This window comes from Osmerus eperlanus, chromosome 28, assembly GCF_963692335.1.
Source record: "Osmerus eperlanus chromosome 28, fOsmEpe2.1, whole genome shotgun sequence".
Lineage (NCBI taxonomy): Eukaryota > Metazoa > Chordata > Actinopteri > Osmeriformes > Osmeridae > Osmerus > Osmerus eperlanus.
Window position 1 is genome coordinate 3500389 of NC_085045.1, and position 27056 is coordinate 3527444.

At 46.9% G+C, this 27056-nt stretch overlaps 4 protein-coding genes across 4 annotated transcripts in view; 2 read left to right on the plus strand and 2 right to left on the minus strand.

The window, feature by feature from the left end:
- ggt5a (gamma-glutamyltransferase 5a) overlaps positions 1-27056 on the minus strand; it is a 122724-nt gene that overhangs the window by 39840 nt on the left and 55828 nt on the right. The window lies entirely within an intron of this gene.
- aplnra (apelin receptor a) lies at positions 242-2247 on the plus strand. The gene has a single exon (XM_062454711.1). The coding sequence runs from the start codon at positions 388-390 to the stop codon at positions 1465-1467; it is 1080 nt and encodes a 359-aa protein (XP_062310695.1). The 5' UTR covers positions 242-387; the 3' UTR covers positions 1468-2247.
- Positions 12907-17150, plus strand: hpdb (4-hydroxyphenylpyruvate dioxygenase b). The gene is made up of 14 exons (XM_062454709.1): positions 12907-13000; positions 13118-13144; positions 13363-13425; positions 13956-14060; positions 14148-14190; positions 14306-14388; positions 14482-14571; positions 14674-14777; positions 14865-14942; positions 15621-15783; positions 15871-15942; positions 16039-16161; positions 16524-16640; positions 16791-17150. The coding sequence occupies exons 1-14, from the start codon at positions 12998-13000 to the stop codon at positions 16899-16901; spliced, it is 1182 nt and encodes a 393-aa protein (XP_062310693.1). The 5' UTR covers positions 12907-12997; the 3' UTR covers positions 16902-17150.
- On the minus strand, positions 17106-25441 carry LOC134014893 (histone-lysine N-methyltransferase SETD1B-A-like). Its single transcript, XM_062454072.1, has 18 exons — positions 25301-25441; positions 25050-25154; positions 24692-24962; positions 24420-24532; positions 23126-24262; positions 22220-22906; positions 21987-22100; positions 21810-21900; positions 21504-21715; positions 21304-21397; positions 21000-21101; positions 20712-20906; positions 19524-20605; positions 19217-19423; positions 18800-18925; positions 18559-18678; positions 18062-18199; positions 17106-17785 (listed from the first exon to the last, which is right to left on the minus strand). Exons 1-18 carry the CDS (start codon positions 25439-25441, stop codon positions 17612-17614), a joined length of 5109 nt encoding a protein of 1702 aa, XP_062310056.1. The 3' UTR covers positions 17106-17611.

Genomic DNA, 27056 nt, shown 5'->3' on the forward strand with positions numbered 1-27056 from the left:
CGCTCTAGGTATTATATAAATTTCAATACGGTTTCTATATACATTCACTAGAGAATTTTAAGCGCAATAAAGCGTGACGGGAGTCATCCCTGTGGAGTCTGTGCGCTGGAGAGGTGAGAGAAGGGGGGTAGTGAGCCAAGTGTTTAATGGGGGAGGGGGGTCGTACTGGGAGGGAACAGGGGGTGTGGATGGCTGAGTTTAAAAAGGCACGCAGCACCACCCTGCTCTCTCATTCAGCCTGCGTTCTCTCAGCTCAGCACATCAACCCAGGAAGGATTCTCCACACTTATTGATTTTTGCTGTTTCTTCAGTGAGGATTTTAACCAAAAAAACAACAACTTTTCAGTGGACTTCCAACTTTTTCCAATTCACTCACTGTTTGAAGTCATGGATCTCACTTCTGCGGAGTACGGGGACAACTATGACTACTATGACGACAACGAAACTGCTTGTGACTTCTCGGAGTGGGAGCCATCCTACTCTCTCATCCCTGTGCTGTACATGCTCATCTTCATCCTGGGCCTGTCCGGCAACGGCGTGGTCATCTTCACTGTCTGGAGGTCCAAATCCAAGCGGAGGGCGGCCGATGTCTACATCGGCAACCTGGCCCTGGCCGACCTCACCTTCGTGATCACCCTGCCCCTGTGGGCGGTGTACACAGCGCTGGGCTACCACTGGCCCTTCGGCGTGGCCCTCTGCAAGATCAGCAGCTACGTGGTGCTGGTCAACATGTATGCCAGCGTGTTCTGCCTGACCTGCCTCAGTTTCGACCGCTACCTGGCCATCGTGCACTCTCTGTCCAGCAGCAGGCTGCGCTCGCGAGGCACCATGCTGGCCTCCCTGGGGGCCATCTGGCTGCTGTCTGGCCTGCTGGCCGTGCCCACGCTGCTGTTCCGCACCACCATGGACGACCGAAACCGCACCATCTGCGCCATGGACTTCAGCCTGGTCGCTCGGAACCAGCGGCACGAGTCCCTGTGGATCGCCGGGCTCAGCCTGTCGTCCTCGGCGCTGGGCTTCCTGCTCCCCTTCCTGGCCATGACCATCTTCTACTGCTTCATCGGCTGCACGGTGACGCGGCACTTCAACAACCTGCGCAAGGAGGACCAGAAGAAGCGTCGGCTGCTGAAGATCATCACCACGCTGGTGGTGGTGTTTGCCTTTTGCTGGACGCCCTTCCACGTCCTGAAGAGCATGGACGCCCTCTCCTACCTGGATCTGGCCCCCAGCGCGTGCGGCTTCCTGCGCTTCCTCCTGCTGGCGCACCCCTACGCCACCTGCCTGGCCTACGTCAACAGCTGCCTCAACCCCTTCCTCTACGCCTTCTTCGACCTGCGCTTCCGCTCCCAGTGCCTGTGCTTGTTCAACCTGAAGAAGGCCATGCACGGCCAGATGAGCTCCATGTCCTCCACGCTCAGTGCCCAGACGCAGAAGTCCGAGATACAGTCTCTAGCCACCAAAGTGTGAGGGGAGGAGAGGGGGAGGTGGGGCAGGGGCCGCTGGCAGCTCCTGCCTGCCTGTCTGCCGTCCTCAAGGAACGCTTGCTTTTCAAAGCAGAGACTTTCTGCGATCGTCATTCAGAGACTGCTTTAGTGATGAGACGTTGAACCGTAAAACCGTTGGGTTTTTAAACATGAGTTTGCATAGGTTGTGTCTTCTGACTTGCATGTGTTTCACCCTGAACTGGCGAGCAGATGCTGCAGTGGTTAGGGGAGAAGGCCGGGGTGTCAGGTCTGGTCTGGCTGCAGCTCTCTGGCCTCAGGACTCTGGGGCTGAAGCCAGCTGGCTGAGCTTCCAAACTTCTCTTGTCCACAAACTTGCTGCAGATGACAAGGAGGTAAATATATTATCACAGTAAAAAAACAAAAAACGTTTTTCTTGTCCTGCTTATGTTCTCCGTTACGCTATGAGGGACCATTTACGAAACAAAACAGACAAAAAAAACTTAATCGAGTCCAAATCTGTTTACACTGGGTAAATCACAAATGTGTACAGTATTTTCATACTTTTGCTGTTTCAGATGTGTTGATGTTTTGTTTTAGAAGCACTTGTCAAATTACTTCTTGTAAAAGAGGGGGAAAGTTTGCGTGCAACAAGGGCCTGCCAGCTCTTCTTTATCCTGTTGTTTGTGAAGGAAGAAGATTATGGAGGGGTTGGGGGGGGTTACATAAGAAGAGAAAAGGTGTTGCAGCTTAATTATATAGTTTGAGGAGGAGACAGGGGGCAGACAGGCAGATGGCAGCTGACAAATGTTGTCGGGGACAGGGGTAACGGGAAGGGGGGGGGTTACAGTGCACCCCTGGTGCCATGGGGGAAAGGGATGTTTCATGAATGTTTTCATGTTTATCCATATATGTTTTATTTTTTGACATGTCTGTAACTAACTACTGTATTAAATGTGTTCTATGAATTGAATCTCTGTGAATCTTTTTTTTGTGTCAAGAAAAGTGTGGTCTGCTAATTTAGTTTGTTTCCAGTTCAACTCTTTTTAAGGGTGTTTCTGCAACTTTAATTCTACTCTTGAACTCTCCCATTTTCACCAGAGAGTATAGCATTTCAACACCATCCTGTTATTTCAGTGATAAGGACTGCAGTTTCAGGATGAATGTCTCATTCTTGGTTTAACACCATGACAGATTACAGACCTTTACTGAATTAAAACCGGAATCCAGACATAACTGAATTATGCAGAATAACATTCATCCAAAATCATGGTCAATTGATTAATACGACAGATGACACATTTCCCTTGACTTGTACGCAATCCATCAGTTTGTGTGTCCTCGCGGACAGGACAGTTAAACAAAAATAAACCAAATTCTCAATCTCACCGAGCTCACACAACAAACAAAGCCAGTCTTCCTCTGGAATGGCATTAAACCTGACAGTTTCTACGGCTACAGATAAGGAAAAAAATCACCCACTCGCATATTCCTAAATCCCTGCCCTGTTCCTGGCACCAGTAAAGAAACCTCCAGATCCAGTTATTCTAGACTGGGCTCTCTGCACCACAGGCTCAGCCTCCACACGCTGGCTGAATAATGGGGTCATTACCAATGAGTGAGCCCTCTGAGGGTCCCTTTGATTTGGCAGTAATGACCTCTGTTGGACATAATCACAGTTTAGAGGTACTGCTGCTGGAGGAGGAGGGTCCTAATCCTGGCAGAAGTTGGGCTGCCGAACAAGTCAATATTTGTTCTTGTTGACAATAGATTGCAGTTAGAAGCACTGAGGTGGGCGGATGAGGCCTTGGGGGGGTGGGGAGTTGAGGTCTTGGGGGGTGGGGGGAGAGGGGGGGGGGTGAGACTCTGCAGATGCTCAAACGGACAGATTCCACCAATAAGATCGGAAGAGTTTGTTGGATGTCAGAAACAAATGGAGAGTTGAGGAGAGACAAGAAGGATTTTTTTTAATAAGGTAGAACAGCAGGAGACAGGAATGTTGAAATACAACATTAACTTTCCAATGTATTTATACTTGATCCTTGATCCAATCACACAGCCAGAAAGACACATCACGTGTTACTCATTTGTCATCGGGGGAATGTGGATTTGACAGTGATGATGGGTGACATAAATCACACAATCGTGATTCTGAATTCAGCAAAAAAAAACTACAGAAGAATATTACCACATGGCTGGACTGAAAACAAAAACAGCAATGCACTGCTGCTCAGCCGTTTACAGACATTGTGTTAAACTGGACTACCACACCCGACTGCTGCTGATGGTAAACATTGAGGGGAGGAAGTGAGGAGAGGTCCGCTGGAGCCACTCTTTGACATGGTAGACTGGTCAGACTTGTTGTTGTGACTGAGATGAATTGGACTGACAGCTTGTCTGATGGCGTTAGCATGTAAGGCCGCTTTGGGAAAACTCACCCAGAATACCAGCTGACCAGGGCAGCTATGGGATATGAAGAACGCAGCGGGTCAATAAAGTGAGTTTTGTAAGGCGTTGACTTTTTTCGTGGTTGTGAATTATGTTTTGGTTTTAGTTCATGTGAATGGGAGTATGCTGCCGCAAAATCACTCTACAGTGTTAGAGAAGTACTCTTTTTCTATTGGTCAAAACAACTTGAATAACTTCATTTAAGTGGGCAGGTGTGGGAAGGCTGTTTGTCATCAGTCACAGCTGCCCCTTCTAGTCAACACCCAGAATGCCTTGCTGCCTGTGTACATTATTTGATCAATAACCAATAAACGAATTGTGCCCCAGTGATGCAACAGCCCCTCCAACTGGCCTGGTGTGTCAGAACAGACACAGTTGGCTGTCCTCATCATTGTTGTTAGCGTGTGAGCAACCACACCCAAATGGAACATGTGAGGCTGTGCAGCTGAACCCAAACACAACTGGTGGTGTCCGTCTTACTGGAGCCCCCCTCGGGTGTCCCTGCTGCCCCATCCCACCCACATGGCAACAAATGCACACTTCTTAAGAATGTACACACATACACACACAAACACACAGTAATTGCCGTGTGTGTGTGTGTGTGAGATCTGATACATTCCACAGCCTGTCAACACTGTGGCTACTTTCCCTTCAGCATCCGTCCACCTGTCTCATGAACATACACACACAGTCAAACACACATCTACACGCACACATACACACACGCACGGTCACATACACACACATACATCCCCTAAGGCATATTACATTTCAAAACAAAAAAAGTAAGCGCACCACCTGTAACCTGAGACTGTGCAGTGCACACAAAAGGACACATTTCCTCTATTAAAAACACATTTGTATGTATATAAATATACAGGCGAATGTGTAGTGTACACACCCATTACCAAGGTAACTGATAGCCTACACAAACAATTAGTGGAGTTACTATAGAGAGAGCCTGGTGAGCGTGCATTGGGGCGGAGGTTTAGAGACCCCTCACCTCCCCCCGGCGCTAGCCTCCCCAGATCAAAGAGGCTGGGGGTGTCATCCTGCTTAGAGCAGGGCATATTAATTAGACCCTGTCCTACCTGTGAAGCAGGCACACAAAGTCTTCTGGAGCTCAAGTGAAGGGGATAAGGGGGGGGGGGGGGGGGAGGATGTTTAATGGCCACATTTGTTCCCACATGGAAGGGAAATAGAGCAGGCAGTGCTCGGGATGTCGAGTCTGGTTTGACATCCCTAAATACGATCCCCAGAACACACGAGAGTGCATGATCAGTAATCACATGGCTGTAACGTGTAGCATGTTACATGGGCCCTCACTGATGAAGGAAACAGGCAGAGCTGAGCATGCCACGCGAGGAGAGGCGACATCCGCTGAGGGAAACCCTACACGGCTGAAGGATTAAGACTCACACAACACTGTTAATAACTTAATGTGTCTGTGCATGGTCTCCACACCAGTCTAGACAGCAGAGCCTCTGATCCACCAAAACAAGAGTCTGAGCTGGATCCAAAAAAGTGGAAGGCTGCCTCACGCCATCTGAGGGAGTAGGCCGGCATAGGGCTTCTCATGAAGACTGAGAGATTCCACTTCCTTACAAAGTCATTGTTTTATTATTTGGTGACCAATTTATCCTTGGATAGGTTCGTTATCCGGTTTTGCCCAGGGGCAGCCATGTGAAGCGATCACCAGCTGTTACGATCAATAATATTTCTTAGGCTACTCCTGCTTTAGGTGACCTTGCCCCCTCCTACCCTCTGACGCTTTGCTGTGGTTTACGGTACACACGCCTTGTGTACTCGGCCGTTCTCTACTCAGTGTCTCCATTCGCACCGAGGGGAACCAGCCCTAAAGCAAGAGCTTTTGATGTTTTTAAAATGCCCCCTTCCACATCACAGCATTGTAATGAGCAGTTAGACCAAAGAGGTACATTAGCTTCAGGTTAAACAACACTACACCAGAGACTACTCAATCAATGTAAACAACTTCTTAACTAGAACCAAATTCTAAAAGGAGTCTGTCTTTCCACAAACAACCCCAGGGGGGTGGGGGGGGGGGGGTTCGATGCAACCGCAAGGAAAAACTGAAATTGAGTGCTTTTCTTTTCATGTTTTGGAAACTTTCAGATGGATATATTTTGCGAGTGAGCCTTTTCTTGGAGATTTGAGTTCAAATCGTAACAAGTCCCATGGATGTTACAGCATTGTAACATGTCATACGTCTTGGTATTCTGCAATGCAAGATCATCCGTTCTAGAGACGATTATCTGAGTCATTGCTGCAGGTGGAGCGTTGGCCGACTGACATACCTCTGAAAAGATTACTTCACAGCCGATATAGATAATGAGCCAAATGTGACCAAAAGTCTGACGTATTTGAATGCATCGACCCTCAACAAAGGGGACCATGGCAGGCTCCAATCTGCTGGGATCAAAGGGTAGACCCCCCCTATGCAGTCACACAGTCTATAGACTACTCCGCTAGGACTCTACATAATCCTCTTATGTCCACGGCACAAACATGAACTCATTTCATGATGAGCGGCCCATACACTGGCTTCAGAGGACTGGGCCGACCTCTGAACTCGGCAAATGGCATCCCAGGCAAACTGAAGATCAATACTCCAAACGCTTACTCTCAATGGTTTCGGGGTCAAATGGAAGATAACACTTTTACGGGTTGTCTTGTGAAATGCCGTCTGAATTTGTTTGTAGAAACCAAATCAAATACAGGGGAGAGAAAAGCGCAATTATTTCAACTTTTAAAAAAGGGTATAAATTAGAACACGTTTTTGTTGTCTAATGCAATAATTGGGAAATGAATCTTAACAAAGATGCCATTAAAGACCCTGTCACCAAACCTATTGGGAGAGAGTGCAGGTCTGTATGTATAACAATGGAGAGAGAGGCTATTGGATGGCCAATACACACTCATTACGATACTGTCTAGAGCAATTACATTTACATTTAGTCATTTAGCAGACGCTCTTATCCAGAGCGACTTACAGTAAGTACAGGGACATTCCCCCAAGGCAAGTAGGGTGAAGTGCCTTGCCCAAGGACACAACGTCAGTTGGCACGGCCGGGAATCGAACTGGCAACCTTCGGATTACTAGCCAGATTCCCTCACTGCTCAGCCACCTGACTCCCTGTTAGGTTTCCTTTCACCACTCCCTGTTACACAGGCCACATAACCAAAACAAACTCCTTTTGGTTATTCTCGTGGTCATGACAACCCAAGAAAGAGAAACATAAAAATGACCTGAAACCTTTTTTTTTCCTCAAACTGCATATTGTTATACAGACAACATGTGTATAAACTAAATGGCCGAAGAGTGGCTCTTCAAGAAAGCTGATCTTACGATCTACCTGATGACAAATCCTCTGTTCCTGTTCCACCTGGACTTGCTCTATTCTTGTCAACCTGTTCCCGCATACATGAACGAGACATGCCTGGGCTGGAAAGGTCCTTTTGTTTACAGGGCATTGGAGTGGAAATGTGTCATACCTGGGTCGTACCAAATGTCACCATTTGGTACGACCCAGGGCCGGAATGACAGAGACATTCACAAGCAGGCATCTGTGACGACATCTCTGTGAGGACATCTCTCGGTTATTCGTAAGTGTTTTACTATTCAGAACCACACCTTGTTCCACCCGAGGAAGCAAACATCAGATGAGTCTGTTGAGGTGAAAATTCAACCAGCTGGACAAGTGTGCAAAAGGACATACACCTCAAGGGCCCTTCCATTCTGTCACCATACCTCAGAATCCTCATCCTTTGATGGTCATGAGACTTCTCTCCCCTGGACTTCAATGTCTGTTTGTATTTGGGCATGTAGACAGCCGACTGCAGTGGAATTCTCCCCAAAATTGAAGCATTTAAAGAACCGGGTTTTGCGTGTGATGGACTAATCACTCAGGGATTTCCGATGACTTTATCCAACAAAAGAACGATGAAATATGGCAAGGGGTTAATGGTAAATAAATAAATAAACAACGAGGCCACATGCGTTCTATTCAGTGCTGATTTCAGAGGACATCGTTAGGGCGGAACGTGCCGCTTCCGGTGACAGCGCTCCTTGGCTGGACCTGAATGATGCTGCACCCGCGGCCCTCCGGATTCACGGCTCATCCTCCCCCAGGATACAAAGCTCCTCTTCACGACCGTCTCTATCCCATCCATTGTGAAAGGGATGTCTCTGGGCACACAGCCTCCATGCCTGTTACAGGCCTAAATGCTCCCCCTGTCAATGCCTGTGCCCAATGCCAGTTCAGCTGGATGTGTTCAGGTGCTTCGGGTCTGGAGGCAAAGGTTAGTTAACGTAAAACAAACGTTTTCCTATGTATTTCTTTGCAACCGCATTAGGCCTACTTCTCGCCCCTTACAAAAGAGCACAAGTCTCATGACTTTTGTGATGCTAAAATATGACTATACCTCCTGACACCTTTCAACCATCTTTTTTCTCTTCTGACAGATATACCTGAAATAAACTTTTGACCTAAACCCCCACTTGCCCTGAATAAACTGGTGCACCTGACAGTATTTGCTCAACCAAATGTATTTTTGAGGAGGCTTTGAAGACATTTGGCTAAATTTAATGAATAATGGCAGTTTTCTTTGACGTAAACATCTTTTTAGAATTCTATTTATTTATTTGTGCATCAGTGGTTGTGCATGATTTCTTTGTTGGCAGAAAATGATATAAAGTCTTAACATGGGGAGTAAGACAGTTGGGGTCATAGTTGAACATACAGACCTCTCATGCTTACTTGCTTTACAGTCTTGGTGATGTATTCCAAAAGTTTCAGTGCATTTATTATTGACACATTTGTATTTTTGAAATGTTTTTTTTTCACGATATTCTGTTGTATTCAAAATATAGTGCGCTGATAATGCAAACTTTGCAGAAACGTGTGACGTGTCTGTTTCCAGGTCAGTGGTCTACACTATGTATGCCTGTTAGCATAGTTTTCCGATTAGAGCATTGTTTGTTATTGTGGTCTTGGTTGTGGTTCTGTGGTGATTATGGTTGCTGTTTTACTGTAAGGAAAGAAATGTCCATCAACTTGATTCGTTCCACTGCTTGAATTTTTTTACGACAAAAACAATTAAACTCTATTTCATCTCTGCTATGGTGGTGTGATGCTGCCCCCTAGTGTACGGATCGGATTGTGTTTGAAGTGCTATCGTAATTTCTAAAGGACGAGTATTTTAAAGAGGTTTTGATTAATACTTTTGCACATATTACAAACTAAGAATACCCTGATGTTCTACTCTGAGAGCACATTCACGTGCTATATTTTTTTTGTCCCTTTCTAATTCAGAAACAGAGGTTCTTTCCATTTGTATACTATTCAGACGGGTAAAGAAATAAATGACCTACTTCAGAGAAATGTCCACAACACTCAAACCACATCTTTACGTCTGGTCAGAGTATTGAGATATGCCACCATCTTCTCAGAAACTGCCGGTAGTTCCTGCATCAAGCCAGCGTGTATTCTTCAATTGAATAAATGTTGCAATGGTGCTGATAAATTAGTTAGACTCAGGAGACTAGACCAAGTGTTATTCTACCACAAATTACAGTTTTCGTTCCAACACTAATCTAGCCCACCTGATTCTAATAATGAGATGGTTGTCAACTAGTGTTGAATCAAGTCAAACAAGTGTGGTTGGAGATAAAAACCAACAGGCAGGGGTGGATACTTCTGATCTATATGACACTTTCCCATAAACTTGAAGTTGGAAGACTGAATTAACGTTTTCAGTTAGTTACATGCAGTGTTATATGCAGTTGCTGGTATGCATTGGAGAGTTTATTAAAACAAATATATATATTTTATTGTGGTACAATTGATATGATAAAGAATACCATTGGTTGTATTTAATATGATGCCAAAGAAGATTATTTTCACAAAGGAACCCCGAATAATATACTATTAGGACATGTCATTTTATTAAAATGGTTATGAACAAGCAAACAGAACAAAACAAATGTTCTTATTACAATTACACATGTTAAGTTTCAGTTTAGACACGTGACAAGCTAAGCAGTTGAAATTAGAATTGTGATAAACGTGACTATACCTACGATATATATTATTCTGATGGGCAACAGTTCAAGCATGATCTTTGGTGCGGAGAAGCTTCTTGCGATGGTTGACTGGGGGGCAAGCTGGAGGAAGAGGGCCACGCTGCCTGTGGTTCTGGGAGGCAAAAACGTGGAAGTCTGCATCCTTAAGTAGAAGCACAGTGTCGTTCTCCTTCTTGGAGGTGCTCAAGGTCTCAGATTTCGAGCGTGGGCCGAGGACGATGGGAAGGCAGGTTTTGGGTGTGATGGTCGTCATGGTTCGGCTCAGCCTCCACGGTTTTGCCGGAACCAGGGAGGAAGCACCTGGAGGCTTCGGTTTCTTCTCAAGGCTCCTGTTCTCTGACGGGCCTGCTTGGTACAAACGTGGGAGCACGTGTCTGCTGTGCATCGGCTTGCTCTGCATCCTGGACTCTGACACGGCCAGGGCCAGGTCGGTGTAACATCGCATTTCTATCCTCAACTGCTCCATCTGCTTTCTAAACTCGATCCTCATGGCATCCTTACCCGCCTCCACCTCTCTTTGAAACAGCGCTACGAGCATCTCCCTTTTTGGGTCCACCTCAGCCGTGCACTCCAACTCCACCGCCGAAATCTCCTCAGCTTTGTCATCTGCGTCCTGGCTTTGGTTGACGTTTGGATCTCTGTTCATCTCCAGCTCTCTGCTTTGGACCATCTGCACTAGCTCCAGGATGCCGTTTTTGGGGACGGTTGTGGCCGCCTGCGATTTGATCTGCTGGCGCACCTGTTGGAAAAAGGAGCTCATCTTCACTGGGGTTGCCTGCTCCGGGACGCTGTCCTCCACAGTCTCTTCAGTCAGTGTGAAGATGGGTTGAGATGGGTCGGGCATTGTATCAGAGCAAAGACAACATTCTCCCTGCTGTTCATCAAGGGATGCCTCCACCGCCAAAATCTCCTCAGCTTTATCATCTGCGTCCTGGCTTTGGTTGACGTTTGGATCTCTGTTCATCTCCAGCTCTCTGCTTTGGACCATCTGCACTAGCTCCAGGATGCCGTTTTTGGGGACGGTTGTGGCCGCCTGCGATTTGATCTGCTGGCGCACCTGTTGGAAAAAGGAGCTCATCTTCACTGGCGTTGCCTGCTCCGGGACGCTGTCCTCCACAGTCTCTTCAGTCAGTGTGAAGATGGGTTGAGATGGGTCGGGCATTGTATCAGAGCAAGGACAACATTCTTCCTGCTGTTCATCAAGGGATGCCCCTTCTAGCGACTGAGGTGGTGTTTCTGTGGATAAATGACTCATTTTTTTGTCTTCCAGCTTGTGCTTCGCCTGTGCTCTACTGATGTCTGACTGCACTGAGTACACACACTAAACGTTGTGCCCTGTGTCTTGAAGGATTCAAATGGTCTGGGGTTTCCGTTTCCCTTGGGGGTTCCTGTCGTGGGAAACGAATTGTAATTTGCTTCAGACACAGACACACATACCTGATATGTAATACACAGTGGACATAGAAACACAAGAACAGTACCTTGTGACTTCTGAGGCCTTTGCGCATTTTGTGCAATCCAACATGTACTTGATCTCTAAGCACTTATTCAGGTTTGTGAAAACGTTGTAGGATAGATAATAAACAGCCTTAACGACATTAGCGATAAAGAATCTAGATTTGTCACATAGATGTAGTGGACAACAACAGTAGCCCATCATAACCAATAAAATCATCATCATTGTCCTTATCACAGATACGCACATTCCCATCATCTGATTAGTCAGTTTCTCTAATTGCATCTCCTGACAGCAGCCTGTCTCATGGTAACGGTGAGAAAAACAACGTCCTTCAGGGACAGGTGCAGAGGGAGCTCTCAGGGAGAGGGTGATTCTCTCATTAGCGTGGTATTGCTTTGTCATCGGTTTGTGTTACTGATATCATAAGTCCTGATGGCACTCATGGGTACGATGTGAAACAAACAGATGTTTGTTGTATACGTGGAATCTTTAGACGGTGTTGCTTTAGCAATAGGTTCCTTTTTCTAGGTGAGAGGTGGCTTAAAGCTGTAGCATGTGAGAAAGAAGCTGAGATCTCCAGTGGACGCATGGGGCATGTGTGGGTGACGCAGGAAGAATGTGATGGGGTCAGATAAACGATTCTGTTTTCCATGTGGATCCAAACCCCAGAGGTGAACTGCAGCGTTGAAAACACCTCTTCTGAGTACTGACCCGTAGGCTACATCCATAGATCCAGAACATCTGTCCACAATCATGCACAGATGATATTTGAACCATACAGATGAAAGACTAAAGGAACCGAATATGTTCAGGAGAGGACCTGTGCTTGGGCAGTTAGGGTTAGTGCTACTGCTGCTATGTTAAAAAAATATATTTCCATATAACGTTTTTTTGTACAACTGTACCATTATACAATATTTGTTCTTGAACTAATAATGGACTGATACATTCTACACATAGTTACATTACACTTATACTCTGACTACAATGATGTTTTCTACAATGCAAAAGTTATTATGATCAGATCGTTGGCTCCTTAATGTACTTACTACACCAAGGAGCCAATAAGAAACCTTCTTGAGTGAACCTCCCCCGAACCCTAAACACTAACATGTGTGGGATTTAGCTTGCTGTGGAGATGGCAGAGAGCGCCCGGCTACCTCTGCATTATCCCCACTATATTTAAGGTACTTTCAAAACAAAAAATCCGTTTAAAACAACGGTTTATAAGTTGCGATATGTAGATCATTATAATACATGTTTTTTCAATCATAACGATCTGATTCAAAATTAATAGTCGTGATGCGTAACCAGCAGTATTTTCCATAAAGAAAGAATGATGAAATAATTGAAATCGATTATTTATTGTCGGTCTTTTTGACAAGACTGACAAGTGCAATTATTGTGTAACAAAGCAAGCATGAGCATTCTCCTCCTCCACAACACCGGTGGGCGTGGAAGAGGAAACCAGCTCTGATCGTTTAAATGCTGGGCAAATTACTCTAGCTGGTTTTTTCAAACTGTAGCAAGACAGAAAGGCACAAGATGGTAAGACAAAAACTTTCGAAATTCTTAGCTTGTAATTGCAATGGCTGTTTTACATTGAACTGATGTGATAGGCTTCTAATTTTTTTTCGATGTGCATATTGTTTTTTTTTCTTCTAGACTACCTACACGGATAAAGGTGAAAAGGTACTGGTATACATCTTGAAAGCAAATACATGTTTCAGTATGAAACAACGAATATATAAACGGCATTATGACGGTGGTGACTTTTATTATGATATAAGTTTAAGAAACTTAAGTGAACTCCAGTGTAGTTTGTAGGAAGTGGCAGAGTTGTATTATATGAAATGCATGTCTAAATTGCTCTTGTATTTGTCTATCTAACTGTCATACTTTTGTCTCAGCATGAGCAGGGCAGGTTCATCTGCTTTGACCACATCACATTCTGGGTTGGAAATGCCAAACAGGTACAATGACCTTCATGACATTGTTGTCTCTGTATGTCAGTCTAGCTTTTTTTTTTTTTTTTGCATGTTGTTTCCATTTCAACTCTCACAAACGGAGGAGTATTCTGTGTGTGGATGGCTATTGGTTCTCCTAAGGGGTGGAGGCAATAGCATGAAACCCCAAACCGCACCATCATCCCTCTCCTAATGTGATCCATACTAGGGCTCCAGCTCTGTCTTTGCACTACCAGAAGGCGATCCTTCACTCAACTGACACGCAATGTTTTTCCCCCCACCATGATAACAGTTCTCTGTGCATTATGTGAAATGTATCGCATGTTTTTCATTCGGGGAGAGATGCCCAGCCTGGATTTAAAGGGGGCAACAGGGTCATTTAAAGGGGAGGTTAACATAACGTGGTCGTTCTCACCCTACAATCAACGAAAATAAATTGCCAATCTGTTTCGCTCCACATGGAGATCCAGAACCCAGTTGACGTGTGTGAAACCTGTTTGTTGAGTGTCTAAATAGTTTACATCCTGTCCCATCAGGCAGCATCCTACTACTGCAACAAGCTTGGGTTTGAACCTGTGGCGTATCAGGGTTTGGAGACAGGTAACCGGGATGTGGTGTCTCACGTGGTGAAGCAAGGCAAGGTGAGCACCGTCAGGTTCCACTAAAGGGATGCAGTGGAAGTCTGGCCCATCCCATCGTGTGACCGTTTGGTTTGTTGTCATTTACAGATCCTGTATGTGTTCTCCTCTGCCCTCAACCCTGGGAACAAAGGTACAGAACGCAGTGTTGGACAAGCGTGAGGGGTTGAGCACCTAGCCTGTTTGGTTTCAGTGATATTCGAGCGTATTTTGTGAAACAGAGCGTATTTCTGTTCCCGTGTGTTTAGAAATGGGAGAGCACCTGGTGAAACATGGTGACGGAGCCAAAGACATCGCATTTACGGTGGAGAACTGTGATTTCCTTGTACAGGTAACAAGACAGTTTTCGGTCACAGCCACTCTCTTTGTAGTACCGACAGTGAATTATCTCTGACATGGTTTCTCTGGTCAATGACCTCCACAGAAAGCCAGAGAGAGGGGTGCCATCATTGTGAAAGAGCCATATGTACTCGAGGACAAATTTGGGAAAGTAAAGCTGGCTGTTCTCCAAACGGTTGGTAAAACAAAAACACATTGAATTGTTTAGATATAGTTTGGACTCGTAGATGCATCTTTTAGTGCACTGATGTCTAACCGAAAGTCCTGGTTTCTGCAGTATGGTGACACTACACACACATTTGTGGAGCGAACAGGGTACAAGGGTCAGTTTCTCCCAGGGTTTCAACCCCCTTTACACCTGGACCCCTTGTTGGAAAAGCTGTAAGTATATGGAATTCTGTATAACGCTGTATAATATTTTATTTTTTTGCCTTTTTTTGTGGTAACAGTGACTTGTTGTATTCACAGCCCGCGTGGACACCTCGACTTTATTGATCATGTTGTTGGGAACCAGCCAGATGATGAGATGGTGCCTGTGGTGGAATGGTAAATTTGCATTCAATCACAGTCAGGCTGCATTATAAAAGTCTCCACACACAATGTTCCTTACATGAACCACCTTCCTAAAAACTCCACTGAGGGAAATAAATCCAGCGCACATTAATTTAACCGAAAACAGAAACCGAAAATATGTAATTCTAGTTTTTATACGTTTCTCTGTCCACCACCGAAATAAGTGAAGTTTTACGTCAAGTTTGGCTGGATGTTTAGAGAAAAGAGTGAATGAGAGAGGCGGTAGGTATTATGCAACCCTGCCTTTTTGGCAAACACCGGGCGCTAGTATGACTCAACAGTTTTCTGCCTGTGCCTTACATCTGGGATGAGTTAGAGCCCATAGTGGGGCTGAGATCAAAAGGAAGAGAGAAGCTGCTCTCCAAACAAGATGGGTCAGTGGGCTAGACAGATGGAGTCAGATGGCTGAGTGGTTAGGGAATCGGGCTAGTAATCAGAAGGTTGCTAGTTCGATTCCCGGCTATGCCAACCAAATGACGTTGTGTCCTTGGGCAAGGCACTTCACCCTACTTGCCTCGGGGGGAATGTCCCTGTACTTACTGTAAATCGCTCTGGATAAGAGCGTCTGCTAAATGACTAAATGTAGACGACCGCGAGCATGAGGGGGGCAGAGCGACCCTTCCCCAACCTGAAGGACCTTTGCCCCCGCAGGTATAGGAGGAACCTCATGTTCCATCGGTTCTGGTCTGTGGATGACAAGCAGCTGCAGACAGACTTCAGCGCTCTGCGCTCCATCGTCGTGGCCAACTACGAAGAGTCGGTGAAGATGCCCATCAACGAGCCGGCCATGGGCAAGCGCAAGTCCCAGATCCAGGCAAGTCGTCCGCACTGTTTCGCACCCTTTGTTTTCTTTTTTTAAGATTCACTTCCGCCTCTCTGACCGCCTCGTCTGTGTTAACAGGAGTATGTGGAGTATTACGGGGGCCCAGGTGTCCAGCACATTGCCATGAACACATCAAACATCATCACTGCAGTAAGTCCATCTGTGGCTCGAAATAAAAGCCAGTATCTGCGTCCTTCGTGGGCGGTTTGATTCGTTTTGTTGACGGATCTTGCTTGCTGCTTTTAGATCCGTAATCTGAAGGAGAGAGGGATGGAGTTCATGACTGTTCCGGACACATACTACCTGCAACTGAGAGAGAATCTCAAACGTTCCAAAGTTAAGGTCACAGAGGATCTGGAAATTCTGGAGGTGAGGCATTTTTTTTTTACAAAGAATTGTTTGAGATACAGGACTGATATCTATTCTGTCCTCATTTACACTGTATGGTTTCCAAGATGTGCCTCCTAATTGAAGTGTTTCAGTCATATGTTGGGGAGGGTCAGATGGCTGAGCGGTTAGGGAATAGGGCTATTACGTAATTGGTTATGTTAATTAATTGGAAGGTTGCCTGTTCGATTCCTGGCCGTGCCAAATGACATTGTGTCCTTGGGCAAGGCACTTCACCCTACTTGCCTCAGGGAAATGCCCCTGTTCTTACTGAAAGTCGCTCTGGATAAGAGTGTCTGCTAAATGACTAAATGTAAACGTTGCTGTTGAATTTGAATTTCCAGGAGCTGAAGATTTTAGTGGACTACGATGACGGTGGCTACCTGCTCCAGATCTTCACCAAGCCGGTGCAGGACCGGCCCACCGTGTTCCTGGAAGTGATCCAGAGACACAACCACCAGGTGAGGTCACACAGAGTGTTCACACTGAAAGGACATCAAAGTCTGAGTGATTCTGGCTCCATACGACAGATCTGACAAACACAAATAGTCTTTTAGGGAACTCGTCACCATGACGGTGTCTTTGACACCTTGGGTTCTTTTTCTCTCCAGGGTTTTGGAGCCGGCAATTTCAAGGCCCTTTTTGAGGCCATCGAGGCAGACCAGAACGCCAGGGGAAACTTGACTATCCTGACCCCTAATGGAGTTAGCAAGAACATCTGAAGCCAGCACCGACACTTCACCTGTTACTTATCTCCTGCACACTATATAACAAATTTAACTGTCCCACATTGGCTATTTATACTCAACCTTGATGCCTGTTAACATTGCTTTAAAGATCTATGCTGTAAACATGACAAACAGTTCCTTGAGGATGTGAGTTACATATGAAACATAATGCCTCAATGCACAATATCAATGCACAATGTGATTTAATTGTTGCATTAACCACAAAAAAAGTCCAAACATGAATTGTTTCTTACCCTAATTGCTTTTGTACTCTTTCAAATGTGCTTTCTATACTGAAGTGCTTTCATTCTAAGTGCATGTAATAAAATATATTACTGGATTGTGACTCGTTTAAAAAACAAAACAGAGACAAAAGAGAACTAGAAGTTATAAATATAACAGGGGTAATGTGACCTGGAGTCTCCTTACTTTGTAAAAAGAGATCTTTATGTATATTATAAACAGAGGTACAATCATTAGTCTACATACACTGTCATTGCACCAAATTACCAAAATAATCAGTTAAAATACTTGATACAAGTTGAATGCATTGTCATTAGTTCTCATGAATGAAAACATGGTCCAGATACACAGGTTTCTCTTCAGGACTGAGGCACAGGCTTGTGGGTTTGCCCACATCAGCTGGACATCAGCCCATGATGGTCAGACCAATCAGCACCAGGGGTGGGTGCTCAGACCACATGTCAGTTGAGGGATCCTCTGCAGTTGTCTGCTTCACACAGACATGGGATCTTCTCATCCTCGATGGGGAATTTGTAATCGTAGGTGATCTCCTCGTTGACGCTGATAGGCTGCCGGGAGTAGATCACAATCTTCTTCTGCGAGTCCACTGTGATGATCTTTGCATAGCAGTTTGGCTAAACAAAAAGAAGTTTGAACACGTTGGGAAAAACCTTACCAATAGACTGCACAAAAGTACACCTAACCATGAGTCATCAGATTTGTATTTATTTCATTACATAGTCATATTCTCGTGTGTATAGTTGTATAGTCGTATTCTAAAACACAATAAGATGGTATTTTCTGTATTTGGAACCAACAGAATACACGATTACGTTAAGGATTATGTGGTAATTTGTCACACATTCAAAAAACAATAATTCGTTTCTATATTTCTGAGTGGCACTACTCACATTGCAGCTGTGGTTAATAAACCTGGCGAGATTCCCACACTTGGTAGCGTCTAAGATGTACTCCTCGTCCACCCTGAACAGATAGCTGCTCCCGATGCCCTGGTCCTCGTAGCGCTTCTCCCTCATGTCCGCTATCAGCTGAGGGCAGGACGCACAGTCAGTCACGTCTACTGGGGGGGGGTCAGATGGCTGAGCGGTTAGGGAATCGGGCTATTAATCAGAAGGTTGCCAGTTCGATTCCAGGCCGTGCATAATTAAGTTGTGTCTTTGGGCAAGGCACTTCACCCTACTTGCCTCGGGGGGAATGTCCCTGTACTTACTGTAAGTCGCTCTGGATAAGAGCGTCTGATAAATGACTAAATGTAAATGTACCCAGCAAGACAAAGCTCGACCCTGTGTGGTAATCGTTACTAGTAATCCAGTCCCTGGCATGTCAGCGTGAGGCCTTGTAGTGCCTGGAGCTCTGCTTGTGTGTCTTGTGTGCTCCAGCCTCTCACCTGTCTGATGGTCTGGCCCACGTACTCGATCACCATCTCATCTGCAGCTATGGGCTCCTGGGCAAACAGCCCCCAGTCGTGGATGTGGCTGCGGCAGAATCGGATCTTCTTCTTGCGGAACTGAAAGAGCGGGACATGCCCCCCGGGGGCGGGGCCTTGTTTGGTGCACAGTAATGGAACCGGGACAGCAGAGCTAAAAAGTCTCAACGCTGGACTTTGTTTGGTGTTCGGATGTCCTCACCTTGAGCTGGTTGAACTTGACCAGGTCGCTGTCGCAGCTGAAGGAGGCCAGCAGGCGGCGCTGTTCCGCCCTGAACTCTGACCCCGAGCGCAGCAAGGCCTGTGGCTGGGCTGGGAGGCTCCCGCCCTGCAGAGACACGCGCTCTTCATCAGCGTCAACATAATTATAATAATAATAATAATAGATTTTATTTCTAACACACCTTGCCTTTTTTCAAATTTTAAAACAAATCTCAAAGTGCTATAGTTAAGATTATAAAAACAAAGTAAAACATCACACATCAATACAATTCGATCATTAAAACTCATAAGATCTGCTAGAAAGAAATATTTTTAGTCATTTTTCAGTAGTAGTCAGTAGTTTGAGACTGACATTCGTCAGAGATGATCCAAACAGACCTGGAACGGAAACAAATACCTGAGTATTTGTCGGGCGAGAGGGCGTGTCCAGACGTGTGCTGTTGAGATAGTTGATCTTGTCCTTCTTGTCGATTTTGTAGAATCCCTCGCTGCGGGCCGAGCCGGTCACGTGGTTCCGCAGCCAATCACAGCCCTCCTCAACGTCCTCTGTCAGGACTCTGGTGAGTGGAGAGTTGCTAAGGGAAACGAAAGTTTGAGAGTCATACTGACACGACACACCAGAGAGTATTCGAGCTGAACGTCAGGCTAACAGTCAGAACATTCTACGGTCATTTTCTAAATCAATTCCGACGACAAGAAGCAGCATGGCTTTGTGACTGAAGGATATGAGGGTGAGGGACCCAGTGGGCGTCAGTGAGCCAGCGGACGTTGTCATGCTGCAGCCTCCTCTCATAGGTAGCCTGCAGGAGCCTGCAGTCCTCCTCGTCCAAGCCTTCCTTCCAGACCCTGTGGAGGACCTCCCTCTCTCCGCCGGGAGAGCGACGGTGAGGGTAGAGACCGGGACAGAGCGAGGGAGTCGCTCTCGGCGCCGACCACGTCCTTTCCCGGGGCTGCACCCTCCTCCACCTCCTCCTCTTCCGTCTCCTCCTCTGCCGTACTCTCCTCCAGAACAGCTTCCCCCTCTCTCTGTCGTCCACCAGGCCGGGCCGGTTCTCCAGGCCCTGCAGGGGGGTCTGGCCCCGGGGCCGGGGACCGGGCCACACGTCCCCAGAAGCAGGAGACTCCGCTGAGGACAGGCTGCAGGGAGGGGGCGAAACGACGGAGGATGCTGTCAGCCGCTCGTCATACACCAAGGATGACAGAGCAGGGGCGTGTGAGCGAGGTGAGGGGCCCGCCGTCCTTCTACCCAGGGCGCGGAGATGTCTGTGCAGCCTCCTGGGAGGGGTGATGTCCCTGCCGGGCGTGCGGGGGGTGTACAGGTTGGAGGACAGAGAGGGGAGGTGGAAGGGGCTCCGCGGAAGAGGTGGAGGCGGGCTCATCACCAGACTCCCCTCTGAAGGGGTGGTCTCCCTGCCAGGTGTCTTTGGAACGCGACTGGAGTTGTGCGGAGTCCAGACGCTCCTCTCCTCAGCGCCCGGCGTCCTGGGAATGTCCTCGCCGGGCGCGTACGAAACCGTGAGAGCACGCTCTTTGGGATCAGTGTTTGACAGATACAGGAGCTGGTCCATCAAGTCTTCCTCACTGTCCAGGGAGGAAGCCACGCCCTGACCAGGCGTTTGTGGCAGTTCCACCTCTACCACAGCAGGGGGGGTCGGCTTGCTCTTGAAGAGCACGTCAGGGTCACTGTCCACCAGGGAGCCCGTGGGGGTGAGCGGCCTCTGGGTCTCTGGTGAGTCCATCTCCCACTCAGGACTGTCAGTCTCGACCTCAAAGTCAGAACACACCACTGCAGAAACAGTGGCAAACACATCGCATTTTTTTGTGGTATATATTCAACAATTGAAGATCAATTCATAAAAAATATATATTTATTCATTAACCAGATACTCTACCTGGGAGTCCTATAGGAGAAGGTGCCTGAAGTGGGTGCTGGTGTTCACTAAGTAGATGCTGGGATACTGGGTCTGGTATAAAGAGGCTGTTGGTGTAACCCAACAAGGCTTCCCCCAGATCTCTCTCCAGACCCTCATGGGATCCCCCCAGCAGGGCCAGCTCCACCTCCAGCTCTGTGCCCGGGGTAAGGGGGGCTGTGGGGGTGAGGGGGGCTGTGGGGGTGCGGGGGGCTGTGGGGGTGCGGGGCGCTTCCAGCTCCATCTCCTCGTCTGACGATATCACCACACACTCCACTCTGCTGTGTTCCCAAGCCCCCTCCTGTGAGCCCTCCTCCTCCTCGTCCTCCTCTTCCTCTCCATAGGTGGAGTCTGGGGATTCATCGCTGTACTCTGAAGAGAAAGATTCCGAAGAGTCCGAGAAGGATTCACTCTCTTCCGAGGAGAAGGGAGAAGAGGAGGAGGAGCAAGACTCTTGCTCTGAAAAGATCCTTTTGTCATCTGGAAAGGAAGAAAGTTGTTTCAGTAGCTGTGTCTCAGTAGAGACGTTATCTAGTTGCACAGTATGCGTTAAAAATCCTTTCAAAACAAATACCCTCTGTGGAAAGTTCATCTCCTGTTGCCTCGACTTCATCATCATCCAGTCTGTTATCCTCGTTCTGTTCCTCATCATCACCCTCTTCACACCGCTAAAACATCACATCGAGCAAACATCAGCAACATCAACCTTAACATATATCACAACACAATAATAATCAATTTCTCATCACATGAACAGTTGAAATCTCAGAGCACCTGGCTGTTGGGACAGAAGTCGTTCTGTTCACTTTGTTCCTCTTTTTGTTCTGCACCCTCCTCCTCCTCTTCTTCCTCCTCCTCCTCCTCCTCCCCCTCACTGTCGAGCTCAAGAGGCCTCGCATGTCTCCGCTTAACGGCCGAACTGTCGCCCCCAGCGAGAGAGGTCTGGTCCGGGGTGAGACCCGCCACGCCACCCTCCTGCGCCTCGGCTGAGGAGCGACAAAAACCTTATTTCTGTCCATACGAGTGCCGCCATAAGCGCAGTTCAATTCTGCCGACTGCGTATGACCCCCCAGCACTGACCTGTGACCCCGTGTCCATCCCCCTCATGCGCAGAGAGGCCGACCTCTGGTTTGGGATCCTCACTAGTATCACCGAGCCGTTTCTTCTTCACCTGCGTGTAAAATTATTTTCAGTTGTCATGACTCTCAACTTAATCACATCTGGCATTTTACATCTGAAGTTTGGTAACAGCCGTACCTTGAAAGAAGGCAGTTGGACAGTCTTACACAGGCCAGCGATCAGCATGAGAGGGTCTCTAGGGTGCGCCCTGTCCTCCGCTCTCTCCTCTCCTTTCCCTGGCATCACAGCAGTCTGGGACACGGGGAGGCATCACCATTGCAAACGTACCCAAACCAGAAAGAGACATGGCTCATGTTATCCACTAGGGGGCGTCGTGAGATCTCTTACTGCGATGCGTGCGACGCGCTCACCTTCGCTTTATGCTCCTGGTCATCCCACCACTCGTCAAACGCCCTGAACGCCACCCCTTCGACCATTTTGCGAGTGATATCCTTCCTCGTGATGGATTTTAGCTCGTCGATGATGACGGAAATGACTTTGTCCACAGTGACCTTGTGCAGGTCCTTCCTTGGAGGAAGGTAACCTGGTGGGGGCACGGAGGGGTCAAACCTTGGGATGGGGGGAAGGGGCCAAGGGGGGGCACTGAAAGGAAAGAGCATGTTTCTCTGAGGTGGGTAAAGAATCTTGTCCGACTGCTGATTGCTTATTGGGTAGGGGTACGCTAGGGGCGGGATAGGGGGCGGGGCAACTAAAGGTGGAGGGGGTCCGAGGACAGCGGGAGGTGGGGGGAGAGGGGGAGGAGGTAGTGGGATGCCCTGACCAGGCACAGGTACAAAGCCAGGAGGGGGGATAGCTATGGTGCCGTTGGAGAGAGGGACCGGAAAGGGTAGGATAGAAGGAGGGATTGGAGGATGAAGGTTCCTGGGGGGGATTTGAACCGGGCGGTTAAAGGGCATTATTCGTGTGCGACCATTCGCAGGCGAAGCTGAGGGCTTAGGGTTAGAGACAGGGTTTGGAAGGTTTCCACTGAAGTATGAAGTGGGAGGCTGAGGTGCAGAGATGTGGAAGTCTTCTTCTGACGAAGGCAGGACCTGTGTCTGCAATGCCAAAAAACGAGCAATACAATTATAAAAGAATCTATGGCAGATTGAAGCACATAACATTTTACAATTTACACAAACACCTGGCACTGTGGACCAAAGTACACTACTATCTCACATTCTCATAACCTTATCCGGAAATGAGAAAAAATATTAATTGAATTATTCTAAATATAAATAGTTATTCTATATTAATGATAACCCTGCTTTCTTTACCCAAGAGGTCGGTAAGAGTCTAGTCTTCACATCCGTTTGGTCGGAGGTGCTCTGGTCTGTGTGGCCTCTAATCTTTAACGTTAGAGGAATGTTTCCAGAGGTCTGAGGGGTCTCTGTGAAGGGCTCCACAACAGCAGCGAGCTGTTCCTCTTCCCCGCCGGGGAGGGGGGTTGAACTGCCGTCTTCCAGGTTGCCGGCGGTGCGCGGGATGCCGTTGAAGCGAGATCCGCTGAGCGCCGGGGTGCCGTCCAGAGAGAAGTGAGGAACCTTTGATGAGGAACGGGAAACAGGGCTCTTCTGCAGACGTTCCGCCGTCTTCAGACCCCCGTCGCAGAGGAGGGGGGCGAGGAGGGAGGCGGGGAGGGGGGCGCCGGAGCCCTGGTTCTTCCTCAGGAGCATCTCGATGCGAGTGTCCAAGCTGTGGCTCTGCGTCTCCCGGGCTGGGGTTCCGGAAGTGTCCGGAGGCGAGGGGGGAGAGTCCGCCATGCAGATATGATGCTCCGGCGTTGCCGTTTTTGCCCTCTGACCCACAGGTGTGGGAGCGATGCTTGAGACACGGGCAGAACTGCCACCCAGAGAGAGAGCCTTGGAGTAGGGAGAATGTGCCACCGTGGACTCCTGGTGGGGAAGGGGGAAGAGAGAGAGGGCCTCTTTGCCTGGGTGGGTGTTCTGAGACCACGGAAGGGAAGCCCTGTGGCTATCGGCGGAGTCGTGAATCTGGGACTGGAGGGGGAGTGGAGGAGGTGGGTGGAGTAGCTGGAACAAGGAGCTCAGCTGTGAGCTGCGGTGGAATCTCCCTTGGTAGCGTCCTGACTGGCGAAGGCTCCCGCCCGGACCGTCGCTCCTGGAGCGTCTGTGAACACTGTAGGAGGAGTGGTCCCCCTGGCTGGCTTGGTGGATGGGCGTGGTCTGCTGGCTGGAGTAGCAGGAGTCTTGAGACATAGGGGTTCCAGACAGGCAGGGCGTGCGAGGGGTGCCTTGAGATTGGGGCGTCTGCCCCAAACTTCCTGGAGTGTCCTGCCAAATACTGGAATATGCTGTGTCCAGGGAGAGAGGCGTCGCAATGCTGGTCGGACTGGAAATGCACCCCGTGAATGTGGAGATTTGATCATTGTGTGTCAGGGTAGTTTTGGTGCCCTGAGGGAGGATGGAAAGTACAGAACAGAAATGACTGGATCTTTCCAGGCCTCAGCATGTCACTGGGGACAGATAAATCAAGAAATATTTGATGCGGTTTTTGTGAGAAATAATCAAATAAAATTTAAATAAATAAAAAAACATAGCAAAATGTTACCAGAAAACGATCAGTTAAATATTGGAGGGTGACGTCATTGATTCCCACTGGCACAGTCTGAGGAGTGTAGTGTCCATTAATAAGAAGATGGACATATCGCAAACGGTTATCACCTGGGAAAGATATGGTATAAAACATAGCAAATAGTTTATAATTGAATTACAACACATACATAAATGTAGCTGGATTTACGTGTGTGTATGTTTGCAGATGGATTGATTTCTAGACAAACATACATAAGGGACAGAGGACAGTCCTGTTCTTCACTTTACCTCTTGGATCAAGCTCCACATGAATGGTGTTCCCCATGACAGATGTCTCATGAAGGTGCTGCACTGCTTCCTTGGCGGCCTTGACTGTGTCAAAAATGACTTTGGCAATTCCTAAATGCTTTTTGTTTTGAGGATTGTATAAAATGTCCACTTCTTCGATCTGTCCGTATTTCTTGCATAAGTCAGTCAAGAAACCCTCTCGGACGTTGTCATTTAACCGTGCAAACGTCACTTCTTTGGGAGGAATTGGGCCGACATAGCATTCATCAACCTGAAACACAAATCACGTGACAGAACAATTTCAGTACAACTTTCCGATAATAATTGTCTGACCATCATCACAGGTAAGTGATACCACCTTAAATTTAGGAACTAAAAGATCAATCTCATCGTATTTGGTCCAAAGACGGCATATTCTGGGGTCTCTGACTGTGTCCACCGCAAACACTCCTAAGTCTTGAACCTAACGAGAAAACATAGCATTTAATGTCAACGTAGCAATATAATAAACTAGAATTTAATATGTACTAATTTGTTCTGATGTCTAAACAGTGTTACGGTCATTCAAATCAGCAAATATATAAAAAGTAAAAGAGTAAAAAAGCTTACAGGCATATTGAAATGCTGCCCATCATAACGATAGACTTTAAAAAATCCATTTGATAACACTGGATCTATAATCAACTTGCAACTTCTCCAATGTTGAGGTGGTTGGTTCTCTCGGTCAATAGCCTGATGTTTGTTTTCCATTACATTCACTAAACCTGAAAACATTCAAATAGATTCACATTATCGGGTGAAAAGGGAAATATTTCAATATGAAACTATGAAAAACGACTTTCAAACGGACGTAGTCTACATTGTACACTGTAATTAATCACATAAATAATCGCAATGTTTTTAAAGGCGTAAGAGGGGAATTTTTCTTGATGCTCGCCATTGTGGTACGCCCCAGCAGGTGATGGAGACCGTGCGAATCACCTGTATCCTTACTAATAATGTGTTATTGGATTTCACTTATGTTACAAGTACAGTAAAAGTAACTGTCCCAATTTTTTTATGATTTAGACCGTAGGCTATATATTTAATCATATAAAATATTTCAAATTTACCTGTACGGATGTTTCCTTCACGAAGGACCTACATTGTGCACCTGTCGTCATAGCGCTTGTCTCCCTCGGTGATTTCAGCGGTTGGTTCATACAGGCCAGTGTATTTGTGAATCCTTCCGCACATTCGATACTCCGAAGAGTATAAATAGGCTACATTTCACACAAGCAACAAAATATAGGTCCACAAAAAAAATCTGGAAAGTAAGTTGTGGGCGTGTTAATGTATTAACTTTCAACATCAGTTGTATTGTGGATTAATCGACAGTGTTTTCCAAAGTTCCATATTGCCATGCACCTTATCTACATAGGCCGACTGATGGGCCTATCTATGTGACTCGACATCACATGCAGGTTTATGAACAATATTGCTTTATTCCTTAACCCTCGTGCTGCCTTCGGGTCACATGACCCAAAGGTTCATAACGAACCATCGTTGTGTTTACCCAATTTTACCCAATACAAAAACAAATTAAAATAATTTTCTTTTAACCTTTGCAATGTGGGGGGTCTGAGACAGCCCAACGGTTAAAAGAAAATGCTTCACTTTGTCTTTGTATGCGGTAAATCTGTCGCAATACGACGGTGGGTCACAATGACTGATGGGTCAGAATGACCCGAAGATAACACAAGGGTTAAATCTAGGCTACCTCCATCTGTCCATTCTCTGCAGGTGTGGTCTGACAGGGATGCCCCTTCTTTGCTAACCTGTCCCTCCCTGCCCTCTAACGTGATTTCTGTTTTAATTTAGTTTAATATGGCTTTTCAATTAACCGCTTTGTTCACCTGTCTATCATATGAGTTACAGAGGGGATACACATTATATCAGGCCGTTTTTCACCTGATTCAATGTGTATGCCCTCCCCTAACATGCAAAGGGTCTGTCCTGACATCATGTATGTTATTTTCTGTGTTCTTTTGGTCACAATGAACAACATTACATTACATTTTACATTTAGTCATTTAGCAGATGCTCTTATCCAGAGCGACTTACAGTAAGTACAGGGACATTCCCACCAAGGCAAGTATAGGGTGATGTGCCTTGCCCAAGGACACAACATCATTTTGCACGGGCGTGAATCGAACCAACAACCTTTTGATTAATAGCCCGACTCCCTAACCTCTCAGCCTCTGACAGCCTCTGACAACCTGAAATAATATGGAGATGTCTGCTCTTTTCCAGCAGTCCTATGGAACGGGTTTTTAAGGGGCACTGTTTCGACAGCGCCATTGGGCTGCGCTTCAATACCGCCATC